This window comes from Mugil cephalus, chromosome 10 (genome assembly GCF_022458985.1).
Source record: "Mugil cephalus isolate CIBA_MC_2020 chromosome 10, CIBA_Mcephalus_1.1, whole genome shotgun sequence".
In the NCBI taxonomy this organism is placed as follows: Eukaryota; Metazoa; Chordata; class Actinopteri; order Mugiliformes; family Mugilidae; genus Mugil; species Mugil cephalus.
Genome location: NC_061779.1, coordinates 26,791,837 through 26,811,374, shown reverse-complemented (window position 1 = coordinate 26,811,374; position 19,538 = coordinate 26,791,837). Strand labels below are relative to the sequence as shown.

The 19,538-nt window shown below is 38.9% G+C and overlaps 1 protein-coding gene across 2 annotated transcripts; it reads right to left on the bottom strand.

Annotated features, from left to right (window-relative positions):
- Positions 1-7,105: 7,105 nt before the first annotated feature.
- On the bottom strand, positions 7,106-12,446 carry gal (galanin/GMAP prepropeptide). 2 transcript variants are annotated; one of them, XM_047596644.1, is made up of 7 exons: positions 12,360-12,446; positions 12,052-12,132; positions 11,676-11,730; positions 11,245-11,316; positions 8,724-8,804; positions 8,011-8,082; positions 7,106-7,491 (listed from the first exon to the last, which is right to left on the bottom strand). In XM_047596644.1, exons 2-7 carry the CDS (start codon positions 12,130-12,132, stop codon positions 7,430-7,432), a joined length of 423 nt encoding a protein of 140 aa, XP_047452600.1. In that variant the 5' UTR covers positions 12,360-12,446; the 3' UTR covers positions 7,106-7,429. The 2 variants fall into 2 exon arrangements, with proteins under 2 accessions (XP_047452600.1, XP_047452602.1); XM_047596646.1 differs by lacking the exon at positions 11,245-11,316 and having other exon boundaries at positions 12,360-12,444.
- Positions 12,447-19,538: the final 7,092 nt, after the last annotated feature.

Below are 19,538 nucleotides of genomic sequence, written 5' to 3'. Positions count from 1 at the left end.
CAAACTACCCCGGACAAATAAACGAACCTTTTTATACCAATGGGACAAAAAATAACGAAACATAATGTATAATGTTACCTACACAACAAACAATATTATCACTGATGTCCATGAAGGAAATGTTTGTTAATAAATACTAATTAATTCAACTATAAGTATCCTAATGTTTTTCTTTGGTGAGTCAATGTTTGAACATAAAAATAAACTACGAAACACACAGATGAGCACACTACACATGTTTTTATTGTTGTTATCATCCATTTAACATCCTGTTTGAGCAACACGAGACACTGACACAAACTATCGTTGGTTACGTAAGAAAAATCTCCCATCATCCTTTGGAACCAAAAATAAACTTCTTAAATCTTTGATATCAGCAAGTTTTTAATATTTAACTATAGTTCGCAGATATAGTTCGCAGTACAAGGACCAATACATGTACGTTTCATTTACCATTTAAAGCTATGCTAAAATCTCCAACTTCACCTATTATTCCTCTCTCGTGAGCGCTTTAGTTGGTCTGGTACTCCCTATTTAAGTTACCGTCTACCAGGCAGCAACCTCCGGCTCTGAGCGAGCCCATGCAGAAGTGCAAAAAAATTGCAGTTCATCGGGTGGCCGCTTGAGGCTGGTTGCAAAAGGGAGCAAATCCCCATAGACCCCCATGTTTAAAAGTCCAACTTTACAGCATTATTAAACATGTTTACAGCCTGGTTGAAAAAAAACGGTTTTGGTCTCAATGGCTTATTTTACTATTCGTTACAACTGTACGGGGGGTGAATTTTTGTCTAACTCATTCGTTTATTTTTTATTAACGTTTAAAATTCTGCATAATTAAGGGCGTTCCCGCTTTAAGTGACAGGCGCTGCCAGAGGCCGCTAGCTGCTAGCCTTGGTCTCTCTGCTCGTCGTCACCTGAACTAATGACAACCTTTCAGCTGAGTTTGAGGTTTTGGTCCATTTGGATCATTTTAAATAAAAAATAATAGTTGTCTGCTTTGCTGTACCTCCCACAAGACCATCCGGTAAGTGAATTTGAAGAACTATTCTTATGGTCGGTGTCGGTGCCCAATATATCCAGTCCGGGAGCTGAAGTTAACTATGTAATTAGCCGGCTAATGAATTAAGCCTTCCAGCGAGGCTCTGGTTTGTTAGCCAGGCTAACAGGAGGCTATCTATCAAACCGCCATCGAAGTCAGAATGTAAATAATAATTAATAATACTTTTAAGTGAGGTGTGTCAATTTGGGAAATATTAATCCACCACGTAAAGTACGAAACATTAATGTCTTGTTCACGTTACTTTTTCCATACGACCAATGTTACGGTGAAATACGGAAAAAAAGTTATATTACAGTATGAGTTCATACATAACGTTACTCTAGATATTTAAAACGAAGTTGATATGTTAGCAGTTTAAGTTAGACGGTAATATAAATTAAGATCGAGGAACCAAAATGTGAATATGCATAATAATATTCCGTGCACATACACTGAGCTTCGTTTTCGAGATTCAGAATCCAACGGGTGACGTCACGATGGGCTTGTCCATAGTATATTCAGTCACTGGTCTCAACGTCCGACACGACCCCCTACATCCGTATTTGGAGTATCCGCGTGTGGGAGGTTCATTTTCGAGGTTCAGAATCCAATGGGTGACATATTTAAAAGGTGCTATATAATGTCTATAATGTGTATTTCAGAGTCTGACACCACAGCGAACAACTGCCCTCTTTGCTCCTTGTATAAGAGTTACTCCACTAAGACATCTTCCACAGTCTGTTGTTTTTTGAAGATCCTGTAGTTTATGTAGTTTATCATGTATGTAGTTTATCATGTAGTTTAATAACCAGACCCTCTCTCCACAGCAGATCATTTGATTTTTCAATGTCTAAAAAAAACTACCACTAGTACTCATTTACTAACCATTGCTCTCTGTATCAAGGGAGATCACAGAATCCACAGTATTTCTTCCTCTCCAAAAGCCGCTTTGTATGCATGTGAACCATCCTTCTTTCTCCAATTTATACACTAGCCTATCTGTGACCATCCTTGCAGTAATTTTACGGATCACTAACGTTAGTGCAATTGGTCTATATGATTTTGTTCTGGAGGCATCTTTCCCAGGTTTTAGAATTGGAACTATACTTGCTTGTTTCCAAGAACTGGGGAGAGTCCCCTCTTGCACTTGTCTACCAGGAACCCCTGCTCCCCCCACCTTCTTCACTGCCTCTCCATATGACATTTTACTGTCTACTCTCATTTTTTCTATTTCAACAGCCGTTAAATGGTGTATGCACCCTCTGAAGGAGGACATATGGTTTTCCCCACAGTTACAGTATTTAACATCTACACTCTGACATTGTTTAAATTCATGATTTCCTCCACATTTCCCACATCTTTGGCCTCCTCTGCAGGCTGCTGCCACATGCCCAAAGTGCTGGCATTAGAAGCACCGCAGAGGGGGTCGCACATATTGTCTTACTGGATAATTCATGTAGCAGACTCAGTCTGGCTGACACATCTCCTCTAAAAGTAAACAGTACAGCTGTGCCAGTATCCTTGAACCTACAGACTTCTTCAACCTCAGCACCTTTCAGCTCTTTTAGTAAGACACTCTCTGACACCTCGGGGGTTACATAAATCACTCCTTTAGCTTTTTCAGTCTGGTCAGGTATAAAACACTCAATTGGCCTGTCTACCGTTTTATGCCAGATAATGGCAGGGTCCAACGTAAAGGTCCTTTCCTACTTGCCCTGTCGGGCAAATACTTCTCATCTACTTGCCCCATCTAAATTCTTACCTGCCCTGCCTAAAAGTTCTTTTTCAGGCGGTGTTGATCTGGTGCATATTTTTGTCATGACTTATATCTTACTAAAATCCATTATCTGTTGACTGTAGACAACACAAACAATTTTTTCCTTCAAAAAGCGGTATTTATTTTTCATTAGTCATTACAACATTTCAGTGATTTTCCGCCTCAACGCAGGCCAGGAACTGATTTAGCATGGCTGCCCAAGTGTTGTTTTCTGTAGCTGTCGTTCCCACAGAAAAACAAACCGTTTTTATCGGCTTTTCACAGGAATCCCCTGCACACCATGCAAAACAGAACTTCCCCCATCATAGTCCACCCATGAGTAAATTTCTTTTCATGAAGGCAGGAAACTTCTTTGCCTTTTGTCCATTTTGTATGTTGTTTTTCCCATAGTTTTTCCTCTCGAGCAGTCTGCCATTACTCCGCATGTGAAAGAACATCACCGTACGTGTGCGGTCTGACGTCAGCACGGCAGCACAGAGGCTCAGCCAATCGAAGCGCACACACACACAGAAGAAGAAAATAAAAGCAGCACACGGCAACTGCCGCCTTCGAGGACAGAAACAGGAGGGAAATACTGATTATATTAATAATAATAATTCAGAGTTGGTGGTTGGTGCTTGCCCGACCAGCAAAGTCTTAACAGGTTCAACTTCATCTGTTATTTTTACTTGCCCAATCAGGCAGCTGTTAATGTCGAACAAATGAGAAGTAGGATGATGTTTGTAGGTTGAAATTATAGAGAGGTATTTCAAAGTAAAACTGAGAAATATTCATACACAATACTCAATGAATACTAGTTGTATGTAGGATATTGTCCCATGTTTTTCTGGGAAATAATGGTTGTGAAAGATCAATACCTTACAACTTACAAACAACTTAGAAGTAGAATGGTGTTTGTAGATTGAAATTCCAGAGAGGTATTTCAAAATAAAAACGAGAAATATTCATAAGTGTGCTTATGTTTCTGGGATACATTTTACATGATTCTGGGAGATAATGCTTGTGAAAGATAAATACCAACCTTACAAAGAGATGAGAACCAGAGTGGTGTTTGTAAGTTGAAATTCCAGAGAGCTTTTTCAAGATAAAACCGAGAAATATTAATAAAGCGTTCTCAATGGATACTAATTGTTTCTGGAACATTTTTTTTACAGGATTTTCTGGGAGATAATGCTTGTGAAAGATAAATACCAACCTTACAAAGAGATGAGAAGTACAATGGTGTCGGTAGGTTGAAATTTCAGAAAGCTATTACTTACTTACCCCGAAAATCCACCGGGTCCGTCGGTGTCGCGGCGCGCAAGCATCGCGTATTTGGTCCATTCACTCTGTGTCAACACTCACCAGGCGCAACACTGGCGCGGAACGGAGCCGGTGGATTTTAGGGGTTTGAAAAATTAATAAGGTGTGCTCAATGGATACTAATTGTTTCTGAAATATACTTTTTACATGATTTTCTGGGAGATAAGAAGAAGAATATTGTTTGTAGGTTGAAATTTCAGAGAGGTATTTTTAAAATAAAACTGAGAAATGTTCATAAATAATGTTCATGAATACAAATTGTTTCTGGAATATTTTCACATGATTATCTGGGAGAAAGTGCTTGTGAAAGATTAATATTGAACTTACAAACAGATGACAAGTAGATCTGTGTTTTGAATCAGCTTCATCCAAGGAACCTACTATCCAAGTACTGTTTTGATATGCCTTATGGTGCATGAGTTATTAGCCAAAAGGTAAAATGCTTGAAAATTGAACAAATGGTAGCGCTATTGAGTATGAGTGAATAATAACATGCTGTGAGACTCTTAGCCTTTTGGTAATGACAGGTTGTTGTCCAAATGGAAAAATCAGATATTGCAATTTTAAGACGGTTCCTACGCGCCCCGACGCCCGCACAGTACTCAGAAGGACATTCAACGCTGTTTCTTTGAGTTTTCGCCACAGCCACTGAGGATGGTGAGCTAATGAGACCTGTGAAATGTCTGGCTCAATGATCTCTACAAAATAATATCAACCTGGATGAAACTGGTGCTGTTTTCATGACAGTATTGAAGTTGGAAGCAGATAATTTCCAAATTTGTAGTTAAAATATCTACCAACAAAAGCAACAGTGTTAACCGATACACAATGCTTAGACTTGCTAATTTTAGCTAGCTTGCAAAAACGAAACTTTTCAACAGCTTTGTTGTAACACTGTTCTAAAAGGCAGGAAATTGAACTAGAGAAATCCTCAAATCCTCCCCCTAAGCAGTGACTATATGGTGAATTAATGTTAACTCTCTTACTCAGTGGAGGATGTCAGGCAGCTCTGGATATCTGTCAAAAGGCTGAGCAGGTTGTCCTGTGACTGTGCCTTCATTGTGACAGAGACTGGCTGGCAGACTTGCACCAAAGTTCATCAACAAATCAACAAAAATAAAATGCAGGCTGCAAAAACAAACTTCTGGCAGATAATAAAAAGGTCTTTCTATGTCCGTTGATTTTCAAAATGTAGTTCCCGCACTTTTCTTTCACCTTCCCATGATGCTCAGCTATATCATTGGCATTCTCTTAAAATGCTGTAATTTGCTGTGATCACATTATTTTCTCCCAGATTGCACTGCAGTTTACAATATAATACTGTATGGCAGTAATAAGGTAAAATACTGTTCAGATTTCACTGTAAATTTACCTCAAAGGTTTACAGCGTCCCAGGTCTCCAAAGTACTCAAGACACACTTCCGCTGGGTCCCATCAAGCGCACACGTTCCCCATGAATATAGACAGCAACACCGACCCGAACGTCCTTCTCCGGTCCTCCACCTCCAACTCCAACTCCAGCCTGGCACCCCCAGCACTTTCTCTGAAGTTCAGCGGGAATCTCAGGCCTCCGTCCAGGCAGCTCAGGAGACACGGTTAGCGCTATGCTCACTGCTCAGTGCTAGCAGCTGATCTCTGGAACACACCACCGGACACAACGGCCTCTACTCCGAAAACATTTAGCCCGGACAAAATCAAAAAACAAAAAAAACAAAAACAGCACAAAAAGACAAAAATGACCAGAAACTATGTTGATTGGTTCAAGGCACCGAAAACCAAGAACGAGTTAGACAAAAAACAATAACACAATAATAAACCTAAAAATGTTAACGTCACAGAGTTACTGGCGACATGTAGCCAATCTTTCGGGCGCAACAAAAAGTGAACAAAAAGTTCAGGCACTTTTTTTTGCATCACATTACTTTTTTTTTTTTTGCTTTCCATTTATTCATATGATTTTTCTGTTAGAACCCTATTCTGAGGTTGACGACAGGCAATATGTGGATCAAGTTTATTGTATCCATGGCGCTTCTAGATCAGCAGGGGTCGCCAAACGTCCAAAGGAGGAAAAAAGGCGTCTGATATCAGATTGAGTCATGCAGTATGTAGCAGGTGAGTTTGATTACTGGCAGATCCTTCTGTTGCCTTGTTAAGCTTCACAAATGACTGTCACACATGTCCAGAGTGTAAGGTGAATGTATTCTTGTTATATTACCTTTTAAACTGATATCAATAACATGTCGCCTGCTGACAATTTTAGTTTCAAACAAATATGTTAGTACACTCTCACAAAATGTTAAAACACAATGGTTCAAATCTTTAAATGGTGTGAACTAAACACATGTACCACAATGTTAAAAATACAAGTACAAGTAATTAATACAAGTAATCCAGCTGTTTAACAGCTCATCTTTTTTGTGACAATTAAGCTCCCCAATTAATTTCTCTTGTGGATCGCTAAAGTCTGTCCAAGTCTAAAGTCAAATATGATAGACATGTACACTGTAGACATCACAAGTAATCTCACAGTTGTCACAGTCTCCCCTGAATGAATTGGGGCTAACATCATAATTGTGGTTCTTGTTTTGAAAAAAGGCTGAAAAAAACGACGTTTCACGTCAGCAGATCCTTTTTTAGATGAATCAATCCGAAACGTCATGTCAATAAAAGTCTAAATGGGAACTTCTGCAGGTGTGATTATCTTTTCTACAGTCTTTCATTGTCATGCCTTTCAACACCCTGCATATAACTCTTTTTCGATGTGCGTGTCTTTCCAAACGTCTTGCTGTTTTTAACATAAAACCAAAGATGATCTTAGATGAGTTTTCTAATATATCTTGTAAAATAAGTTGTACGGTTGGTTTGGATATCAGATATATTTTCATTATAAAGTATATATGGAATTACATTTCCTTTTCTTCTTTTTAGTAATGCTGAAATACCATTTGTGACCAGCAGAAAGAAAGAAATCCAAGTCGAGCCGTAAATCTAGTGCCATTTGTTTATTTCACTCCATTCTTTGAAATCAGGTAATATTATAGTACGTTTAAAATAAAGAGTTGGTTTCTAAACAATAGTCAGTATTACTTTCAGTACATCCATGTCTATATAAACTTCTATTTACACAGGACCAGGAAAGATCTGATATTTGTACTGGGAGGCAGTCAATTACAGTCTGGTCATTGGTACCAGGGCACGTCTGCCAATAAGAGTGTGATTGGAGCTACAATAATGTGACATTCAGAGAAGTGGGAGCCCAGACAGTAAAAACACTTAGTAGAAGGAGGTGAAACAGGAGAGAGACGGACACATTAGGGATTGGCCAGTTCATCTGATGTGCCAGAGGGAGGCAGGCTGTCCAAGGCTCCAATTTCTGTAACCACACGCAAACACATTCACAAACACATAACTATTTAAAGTGTGCACCACAGGGGGTTGGCGGGAATACAATATATGTCCAAATGACCAATTTAATAAATGTCCTGTGCTCCTGTACCCACCATGAGTAAAATTCCACTATTACACGATAAATCTAGTGCATTCATGCCAACATGAAACATTTTTAAAGTAGGTCCTTCAACCTTCTACAAAAAACAAACAAACAAAAAATGTATCGTAACACTTTTGAAGATCGGGGAATAAGAATCCTGTCTTTGTCTTAATAGTGCCCTTTTCTAAATAGTATATGGTTTCACACAGGTCGGATTTAGCCGTGTGAACTGCATTGAGCAATCTATTCTGCAGCCAACTGTTCAATCGTGGCCAGGTGCTATGACTTCCAGCCAGCCTTCACTTTTATCCCCATTTCCTGTCCGTCTACACTATCACTGCCATTAAAGGCTCAAAAGCCCAAAAATATACTTTAAAAAAAAGAAAGAAGTGAGAGGCATACCTTTAAGTTTGAGGTACGACAAGAAGTCAATGACAGTGTGGATGATGTCTTCATCTGCTATTCTCAGGGCACCTGTTGAGGTACAGCAACAATGTACAGTCTGTTATCATGCAGTCTGAAGTTGGTAGTACACAATAAGGTTTGAGAGGAGCTCTATTAAGAACACGTGTGGGAAATGAAATCCCCTCCTGATACCAAGGTATCTTATATTAGATTAGATAGATTAGATACTGTATGTATCCCCAGTGAAGTATAATAAGTACACAACAATGTTTAACTTTATCAAACACTGAATAATATGAAGTTCAATCACAGTGAAACACAAAGGCTACTGAAACTGGCAATGGTTGCAGTAAGGACTTTTGGAATGGTATTTACAGTAATAATAGCTGGTCTGGGACAATGTTGTTGAACAAACTGCTACTAACTTTACTGAACAACTTGTATTGTAAATTTACAGCACTTCTAAAATGTTGCTGTGTGCAGTAGTTCATTTTCTCTAGGATTTTTTGCCAGTGGTTACTAAAGTTATGTCCAAAGTACATCTTCAAAATCCATTTTTATAATCCCCTTTCATTTGTTGCAGCATAGCCAATAAATAAACCGACTTCTCAACTCACTGTATGTCGTTTTGTTCAGTCATGTTTTAAAATACCAATAATAACATGAGTCTCACAGTAGATCCTGTGTCTTTGTTGGAGTGACAGACAGACCTGTTCTGAAGTCCTCCTCCATGTCCCTCTTGCCAGCCAGACCCGGCTTGTCTCCTAGTGTCCTGTGTCCATCTATTCCATCTGGATAATGAGGAGTGATACAGTTATACAAACAGTGGATGGAGCTACTGAGCATCGGATTGAACTGGGTGCAGACCTAAGTTCAGTTCACTGGAAGGACAGCAATACTGAAAATATTATAATGGGATGGTTTAAGTTTTTTTTTTTTTTTTGGTAAGTATGGGGCAATTTCAAGATAGAGACAATTTCCTACTGTATCAGAATTTTCCAGATTTTGCTTTATATTGTTATATTGTTCTTTTTTTAAGTAATTTAACCTAAATATCTGTAAAAACATAACAAAAAAATGTAAATTAACTTAACATGGAAAATAAACACATTTTCTAAATATCCCACATATCAGAGGAACTGTACATTAGACACACATGCATACAAAGTGCACAACTCTACCTAATATTCATATGAAGAGCTATAGGACATTCTTTACACTTATATTAATGTTAATATTTCAATATAGTATTTGATTTGTTACTGTTTGGCTCAACTCTGAAAATTGTACAGACCACCTGCAGGGCTTGGCTCACGGAATTGCAGTACAGCAGAGATTTGACCAACAGAAAAAGTCGAAAGCACACATTTCAGAAAGGATGGACTGCTGTTTGACATATAGGGAAATGCTTGGGATAGTAATGATGGTGAAAATATGCATAAAGTAACAGACGATCAAAGAGGTTTGCTTAGCCATGGTGGGGTATCATTATGACTATTTTTGAAGTCATTCAAAGATGGTTGCCAAATGGAACAAGCAAATATGCGTTTACTTAATTTGTACAATATATATCAATATTTAAAGGTGTTTTAATTTGTAATATTGTCAAATAAATAAAGAATGTGTAGTAAGTAGACAGTATCCCATTCAACTCTACCTAGATAGGAATTCCAATACAAAAAACGGGTAATTATTGTAAATATTGTCATGAACCAACTAAAGTCCCCAGACGCCCACCCTAGCTAAGTATGTACATTTGCTGACAGTTAGTTTATGTCAGTGTATTTTGTACATACACAGAATGTACATACACATAAAAAAACTACACATTTCAACTACAGTATCGCTACATTTGTTTTACTTTGCAGCATTACTCACCTGTCTATATCAAGCATGCCATTATTATTTAAGTTCACACACTCAGCACAACACTTTACCTATGAGTGGACATTACATGTAACTGAAGAGGAAGGATGTTAAGTGGTCACAATTAGTTTAATTCATCTTATCTTAAGTACACTTGAACTTGCATCCCTTCGCTCTTTGGGTGTGCGTGTCTTTAACTAGCCTAAAACTCCAGCAAAAAGATGGCATTGGAGTGAATATGGTCAAAAAAAAAAAAAAAAACATACATATATAAAACTGAGTCCTCAGGGCCCTTCCTGTTTTGGTCATGCATAGTTTTTATCGTCAAATCTATTATGTACTATATCTTGCTGTACTAAAAATATATTGATGTATAATGGAACATATAATGGAAACTTCTACAGTAAACTCAGAAAAGGTAATCTTCATTCATTTTCTAGGCAAATACATTGTCTGTGTGTGTATGCATGCCAGCATTTTGTAAAATGAATTAGTTTGGTAAAAATTAGCTTAGCACCAAGACTGGAAACCAGGGGCCGCAACTGTTTTTTCATCGAAACTAGAAAATATGCCTTACAATGCAGCACCAAAACCTAAGTTGGTAATTTCACTACAACCTTAGAAAGCAGCTGGGGGAGGATTTCTCATTGTACTCTTTGTCTTACAACCTTACGCTGGTTAAAAAATGGTAAAACAATAAACAGCAAAAATACAATCTTCAGGGGACCGTAGCTACTACAGGACTACAGCTTTCGGACGTTTTTCAGTACTCTCAAAGGTGTTTTTCAAGTCTGACTGGGAAAGATGAGCCAACACCTAAAATGGCTCCAAAGTAAACCTCGCAGACAGTAATTTGGTGTAAATAAAATACATTAACAATCGAATCTCACTTAATACAGAAGAGCTATACTGTGTTTATTCTTATCTGGTTCTGCTTGTTTTATTAAGACTTCGTTTCTCTAACTTGGTGGTAAGACTGACTGACGATAGAGATGACCTTTTTATACTAATTCTTATTATTGTGTGTGAATGAACAATGGTGTAGCGGGACGTTTTTTGTTTTTTTTTTTTCCCCATTTTTTCCCATCGACATATGCAAAAGCAGTGTAATCCAACTTAGACTGACATAGAAAATGCGGTGCTGCATTTTTCTTACCCAGCATGCACGGATGAGATAAACATTAACTCCTTTGCTTAAAGCACATATAGAAATGCAGTGCTGGGATGCATAAGCACAGACAGCAGTAGGATGACTGATGTCCTCCCCTCATGAGTGACACAAGCAGTTAAAATGCATGATGTTTGGACAGAGCAATTCCTGGCCTGACACCAATGCCCTGCAGCGGCCGTATGTTTCTATCTTACATTGAGTGACCAGCTCGTCTCTGCCTCTGGCACTGGGAGAATCCTTTATCTGAATTAGGTGATCAATACGACCTGAAACACAGGATGAGGCAGGAGCAACCTTTACCTGGGCTTTACTCTGGACTGGTTCTGGACCCCACACTCACAAATTAATAAGAACACTCACACACCCACAGACATAGGCTACCCCTTTGTTCATTTCATGTGCCCTAGAAAGGTAATGAGGCAATCTTGAGATTAGACGAAATTAGCTGACATAGTAGAGCTAGCGGACTGGGACAAAGGAACACAAAAACACCACTAATTCATAAAGATGAGCTCGGTCATCTCTTTTGTAAGCCATGTTACGTGGACAATATGTTCAAGCAATAGCCTACTGTACAGGTGCAACCCAACTGCTGCGTGTACTTGTGTGTGCAGTCAGTACTTACGGGGACCCAACAGGTAGCCAGCACTGTTCAAAGTCCAGCCACGCTTCTCCTTTGCCTGCGGGATGCACACCCAAACAGTGACAAGATCAATGACAAAGTCTCTTAAAATACTTAATGATTAGATGATATCAGATGAATCAGTAAATGCCTTAATTACTACGTATTAACGAGACAAATGTTGCATATTTCCTACTTATTAGGCACATTATGTGTTACCATGCACCATCTTCACACTCACACATGTAAACCAGGCAGCAGCCAAATTTACACCAGAGTGGCTTTTATCATGCCAGCCCAATTATAGCTATATCAATCTATGTGTCTATATGTGTACGAGTGTGTGTTTGTGTGTTGTGTTGAATCTTGGACAACTTACCGCTATGACCAGCCCGACAGTCTCGGACACAGTTGCGCAAAAGATGAGCGACACGCAAAAAAACACAAAGCACCTCTGCATCTAAAAAAAAAAAAAAAAGACAGAGGAGAAAAAAAACATGTCAACACGGACACAAATCTATTCGATACCGTTTTATTTATTTATTTTTTCTAAAGATATACCCGAACTGGCCGGTCGAGACAACTTTTTGCATCCCGGGTATTTCATACTGACATGTACAAGCGAACTTAAAAGAAAAAAAAAAAAAAGTAGCCAAAGAGAAGAAAAAGCAAAAAGCATTAACTTACCTTGGTAGGGACTTGTAGTCGTCTTGTGCAGTCTGGAGCAGATATTGCCTGGTGTGTGCAGCACAGGTTCGGATGAAATGAGGACTCCTCTCACCTTTTATTGTCATTTCAGCTCGACCCTACTGCTCGCGTCAGCAGCAGCCCCCACCCCACCCATCCCGCAGACAGGATGAGCAGGTCGGTAACAGAGCGCATAATGAAATTTCGTAATGTAATATGAAGCCACGATCACTTTTTATTTGTTTTTTTTCGTCCTCTGAGACATGGGGCTTAATTTAAAAGTGGACAAATAGTTGGACTATGAGACTTCTTCTGAGCTGTTTTTCTGTCTTATTGCAGAATCTAATCAGTAGACGATATTCTAGTCAATTACCATCCTCGATTTTATGTTTATGGACTTAACGAGTTCAGCAGAGTTCTGTATGGTTTTGGTTAATATATAAAAAAAACGCAAGATACTTATATATATTTCAAGAACATTGTCTATCACAGGAATAGAGATCTAACTGTACTTGCAAAGTGAACTATTGTGAAGAGTGGCTTAGTCATCAAATCTAGCTGGACAATTTAGATTGTAATAGACATTTTATGAATAAAAATGGACTGAACTGAAAGCAGTTTTAGAGATTCTGATCACTGATAATGCCACTCAGTTGTCTTGCTGCATGTATGGATGGACTCATTTTCTACACTGGCATTGCCTCGTGTATGTTATGTTGAAGCAAACATTTGTCTTGCGTTGTGTCTCATTATGGGATGTTATTGATGTGCTAAAAAAACAACTCTGTGAAACATGTGCAAGTTTACAATTCTCACATTCGATCCTCAGCTAACCCAACATTAAAAGATTAAAAGAACTGCGATGGTCACCTACAGTTTTATGCCTCTGTGCCCTTCTTTATTAACAGTAACTCGATGAACACACTGTATACACACAAACCATACCCAACCTCTTCTCTCTCTTTTTCTGTCTCTTCCTGGACGGCCTCAAGCAGATGGGTCCCTCCATATGAGTTGGGTTCTGATCAAGGTTTCTTCCTGTTAAAAGGGAGTTTTTTTCTTGCCCTCATCACACTCTTTGCAGTCTCAGGGCGTTTCAGGCTTTGGGTTCTCTAGCGTATGTTGAGAAACATTTGTATGGTTATTGCGACCACATATATCAAACTGAACTGAAGTGAACTGAATGAACTTCAGGAGTGTCTTTCTGGCTGGCCAGAGAGTAACATCCGGATGTGGTCATTTGGAGATATTGATGTGAATCAGCATAAACACACACAATTTCCGGTGGTGATCTGGATGGCTGCATGTGGAGATGCATGTTAATGTCAGGTCTAAAGAGAGTTGCAGACAACTCTGTTAAACACAAAAGTTAGCTGTTATTTGTTTCAGCATCAGTCAAGTGTGGAAGACATCTCACATCTTACATCTCACTTAGTACACGTTAACATTTTGTTGAGCAAATGAAACTCCTGTAAACATAGCCGGATTGTTCCACACCTCCTAGAGCCACTAGATGGTGTTGTGACTTGCCTTCTTACACAAACCCACACACAATTTATGAAGTTATTATAACTTAGGTTCAGGAATAAGACCACACCCTAAACCATAGTATTTCCAATGCTTACCTATAAATGTGTGCCTTAACCTTGTCTCTCTATGTTCATCTCAGGTCTCAACCTCCAACAAATACAAATTGTCTCAAGATGCTCCAGAGCAAGCATGAAGGCAGCTTTTCTTTTTCTTCCACTTTCATTACAGGAACCACGGGACCAGGACTTCTGAGAAACACATTTCATCCCTCTGGTTCCAATTAATCCGTCCCCACGGCCTCATCTGTATATCTTTGCACAAGGCGTGGTCTTTGTAAGTGAAAGTTTGGTTAAACTACTTTATTGCTCTTAGGCAGCCACATGTCTTCGTTATATTATTAATTTGGGACAACCATCCTGTTAAACAATGACAATATGCATCTAAAGGCCCACTGTAAAAATGTGTGCTCTTCAACTTCAACAGGTCAACCAATCTTGCCTTTCAGACCAAAGCAGCCTTAAGGTGCTTTAGATCACAAAACACAGAGTCATTGGAAGTTCAGATGGCAAATAAAAAATATTTGCTCTACTAAGAAGACCTGGATTCAGCACCGTCAGATCTCTGCTCACACAGGGAGGAATTGTGAAGGTTTAAATTAGGATATTCTAAATATTACACATTTAATTTAATATGTTATTTATTTAAGACTGTGTTATATTTATACAGAAATGTCAATACAAACACATCCTTAATTCCATGCAAGGGAAAGTGTGCAAAAATGCTTCGAGTATATAACTATGGTGTTGATCTGGTGAAACCATATTTCCATGTTGCCCATCGAGAGTAATCTAAATCTTATTTCAAATACAAATATCCCATGTGACTGCCATTAGATTAGACAGTCTTCAAAGGGATTGTAATAAAATGTTTGGTGGTATTTAATTTGGTATGATTTAATGCACACAGTTTTTTCCACGTGAGTGAGACATACAATAACAGCTTTTTCTTCTGCCAGCATGACTGGAAAACATCATCAAAAAAAGTTACACACTAAAATTTTGAAATGAAACAATATTTAATCTCAACAAGGACCCAGTGGGCACCTCATTGGAAGTTAGTCTGATTTAAATACTATCAAAGATTCAATTATTTGTGGTCTTAAGGCACATATCTGCAAAACAAACATTAAATATATTCAAATGCAATAACCAACCCGAAATGAAACTCATCACGCATTGCATCATTAGAAGAAGCCAAGAAGGAGCCCAGGCATAAGCAATGACTGACTCAAGGCCATGCTGCTGAAACTGAGCAGGGGAAGCTTTTTTGTTTAGATTGACACTACTTAGCATGATGAGATGAGATGAGATGAGATGAGATGAGATGAGATGAGATGAGATGAGATGAGATGAGATGAGATGAGATGCAGTCAGTCAGAGTTTCAACTTGCTCTCTTGTTTCTTTGCTGCAGTCTTAAACAACTGACAACTACAGCTGCACCAGAGGTCAAATTTGACTGCTGTATATGGTAGTCTTCTGCCAGCCTTGTATTCAATTCACAGATTATCTGAAAGAGAACATAGTGTTTTGTATGTGTTTAATTATCATCATCATAGTTATAATTAAAGATTATTTGAACCCATTCAAGAGCCCAGGGGAAGAAAATCACACAAATTTAATAACTGTAAGGGTAAAACTAAAATTAACACTAAAATAACTCAGTGACTCAAATTTTATAGTCTTTCAGTGGTGAAAAGTCTGTGTGACTGTGTAATGTCTAATATAATAGAGTGTCAGGAAACTATTTCATTCTTTCAACTATTTTCTCTCATAGCTCTGTTTCACTCTGTATATGCAGTGACCTGTGGAGGGGCCTTCCTGGCAACAGCCCAAACTTCTCCCGCTGAGGATTTACTGACAGGCTACTGGACCTCCCCTCCCCTCCTTTTCTATCTTTTTGTGAGCGTCTCTGGAATGGAGTTGTTTGTTTCTGACCCGTGGAGCTCCATAAACTACATCTGTTGTCATGGTCTCAATAAACCTGCCCAGTTTTCATGGCCTGCAAGTATCCACTCCTACCTGGATGAACAACTCTCCAACCTGCTTATGTTTCCTCTTATATTCTGACATATAACATCATCAGCTACATCTTATATGTGTATCATTATCAGATACATGTACGCTTTAGTCAGATGTATCTATGACAGATGTATATATAACAGGGTGGACCTGTATCGTTTTTTTTTTGTTTTTTTTTGTCAGTTTGTTAGATGCAGGTGTACTTGGGTGTTGCCTCCTACCTTCCAGCTGCACTTAACTAGCCACTCACAAAATGGAAAATCAGTCAGTCTGTGATTATCCTCTGTGCAGGTATGACCGTTTGATTCCTTGGTTAAATGATTCTCTCATGCAAAGAGCCTTTGTATTTGATAATGTCCTGCTATTCTGTGATCAGTCCAACTGGGAGTATTCTCTGTGCAGTGTGTGTTGTAGCTGCCTCAATATGAGCGGGGTTCGTAAGGTTTTATCCTGGATTTCAGTGGAAACTGCACCTTAAAATTAACGTCCAGTGCTATTGTTCAGTGCCAACCAGAAGGTCGTGTCCTTTGTCTAGAGAGTTGGATAGTCTGTGGATGTCAGGGAGGATAATGGTATTGTAGAGCATCTGGCTTTTATACAGGAAACTAGATCCTGTGTTTTAATCGATACCTACAAGTAATTAAACCTGTCCATGGTTTTATCTTCTATCTTATAGATATAAAGTGACATTGTGGGATGCAGAACATTTTAAACCGAATTCAACAGACACAGACAAAAAATATCTGCTTGGCTGATAAATGCTCCGCTACATTCACAAGCTTGTTTCTTCCTGTGGGAGCTGTGAGGTTTTCCACTGAAAGTGGCTACATGCTCCTGTTGAAAGCTAGGTTGATCAGGCTGTGAGACGGGACCATAGGAGTAACAGGCCATAGAACCAAAACAAACAGCAAAATGTGAAAAAGCACAGCAGAGTTGACTACTGAACTGCAAGGTTTGAGATTATGCGTTATGAATTCATTCACTCCAAGTACAGACGTGTAAGCCTGAATAGTTTAGCTTTAAAAGTGGAGGCAATACTGCAATGCCCATACATGCTTAATGCAATTCATTGCATTACCAATGATGACAATGAGACAGAGTGGTCTGTATACAGCAATCAGGCATAATATTATAATCACATTCCTAATATTGTGTTGGTTTTCCTTGTGTCTGCAAATCATCAGAGAATGGACTTGAGGGTACTGTTTTCATGTTTGTTTGTTTTGTTTTTTTTTTAATAAACCGCTTTTTGTGTGTGCTTGTGTCTGACATTCATGTGGATGTTACAGACATGTAGCACCCACCTAGACCAGACCAAGTGTGACATCTAGACTGTGTCTGGTCTGGTCTAAGGGGGTGCTACATGTCTGTAACATCCACATGAATGCCAGGCCCCAATGTTTCCCAACAGAACATTGAATTGTTACAAGACGGTTTAAATGTTATTTACTTCTGGTGTCGGTGGTTTGATGTTGTGACTGATCGATGTAGACATCAAGGGATCAAGGTGAAATGATTACATCAACAAAAAAGGTCTCCATCTTAATATTTTACTATTTCAAATTTTAAAGGAATTCATTGGCTGTCGTCATAACTTTCCTCAAGCAGGTCACCTTACTGGTAACAGAAACAGGCAAAGGAAATAATATTAACATGTTATAAGTAGTAATAGTTATAAGTATATAATATGTGCTCCATAATCATTTTCATACACTGTCCACTATTTTCAGGGGCTCCAATACATTCAGAGCCACAGTCACCCTTAATTCCTGTCCTGTCTGTCTTTCATAACATTTTTCACATCACTTGTGACCTAGGCCTATTTCAAGCCGTGCACACACATGCCATCACACTGTGCTTCACAGAAGATAAACCAGTCAAAGCATTCTCTGTACTTTTGGCTGTAAAATGTAGTAAAAATATTAAACATGCTTTCTATTCTTGCTCTGCACCCTGTGATTAACCCTCTGTAGCAGTACAGTAAAAAGCAATGTAATGAAAGTTAAAGATGCACTGGAAAGAAGGAGAGCATATGTCATTCAAAAATGTTTGGAAAATGACCTTGAAAGGGATGACATTATCTGATAAAGAAAACACAAACATGCTTCATTTGCTTGAGACTGTGGAGATTGTGCAGGCTGCTGGAACACTCTTTGTGACATTGTACATCCATATCATGTTTACATAAATGGACAAAAATAAACACAAGAAAGATAATAAAATGAGATTAAAATAAAAATAAAAGTATAATCAAAAATTTACAGAAATATACAAAAATAGTTGGCAAAACAGTGTCCGATATGGTTGTTTGGTCAGTTGCGTAGCAACAGCGGCATGGATTGTGTCATCACATGATTTTTCTCATCAATGGTGTTTCCTTGTCGTTGTTCTCTGAGGGAATGGTGTAAACACCAACAGAGTGTGTCTGACCGTAGAGTCTGAACCAGGGCACAGACGTACTGTGGTCCTATGAGCCTATCTCCAAAGCTCTTCTCAAGACACACTCCCTCTGGGTCCCATCAAGCACACACGCCCATCAATCCCACCCCAAAGACCTTGCGTTCCCCTTGAGGACAGATGGCACTGCTGACCCGAACCTCCTTCTCTGCTCCTTCACCTCCTCCAAAGATTTTTTTTTCTTTTTTTACTTTTTAATATACAGGTGGCACAGCGGTGTGGTGGGTACCACTTATGTCTCACAGCAAGAAAGTTGTGGTTGGAATCCGACATTGCTTCTGACCAAGACAGTAGTAGTTTGTGATCCCAGTAAGGGCAGCAGGCCCTGCAAACCACTGTTTTATCAGGATTGATGGTGTTAATGTCAGTACGGAAGCAACCTGAGGCTACAGTCGTTCAAAAGGAACCTAACTCATGGGGGAGCAAGGGTTTTGAAAAAAGGAAGAATGTCTGAGATGGCATCAGAAGCTGAGCAGCGAAGCTGGAGCGCCCATGTGTGGACAATGGAGGTTGGTTTGTTTCAAAATCCACCATTGCTCTCCTGTGTGAGTTGGGCATTCACAGGAAAGAACAGTAGTAGGGTCACAGTAAGTAAGGGGAGAGGTGTTGGTTGAAGTGTAGTTGCTTGTCCCATCACATCTTACCTGGTACTGTTGGCTAGGCTAGTTAGCTGATGTTGTCTTGTTGGTTGCTAGTTGGTGGCTGGCTGCTGAACTCCTGGTCGGTTTTTCAGTTGGACTAGGCTTCTAAATGAATTTTGCCTCAGGTTATGGCACAAGGAATAGCAACATCTTATCCTGAATGAATGAATGAATGAATGCCAGAACTGTCAGGTAGAACCAGGGATTGCTTCATTGATGCATTCATGTAATTCTGCAAACATGTTATAAAGAAAAGACTGTGACAAACTGTGAACAAAATGTATAAAAAACAGGGCAGATGGTTAATTTTCTGACAAATACACAAGTATAATATTTTTGATTCATTTGTTTGTTCGATTGGAATCTATTGGTCTACTTTTAGGAGCTGTGTGAAGATCTGGTGTGAGTCTGTTTTATCCAGAAAAGAAGAAATGAGGTAGAATTGGCACAAAAACATTAAACCAGCATTATA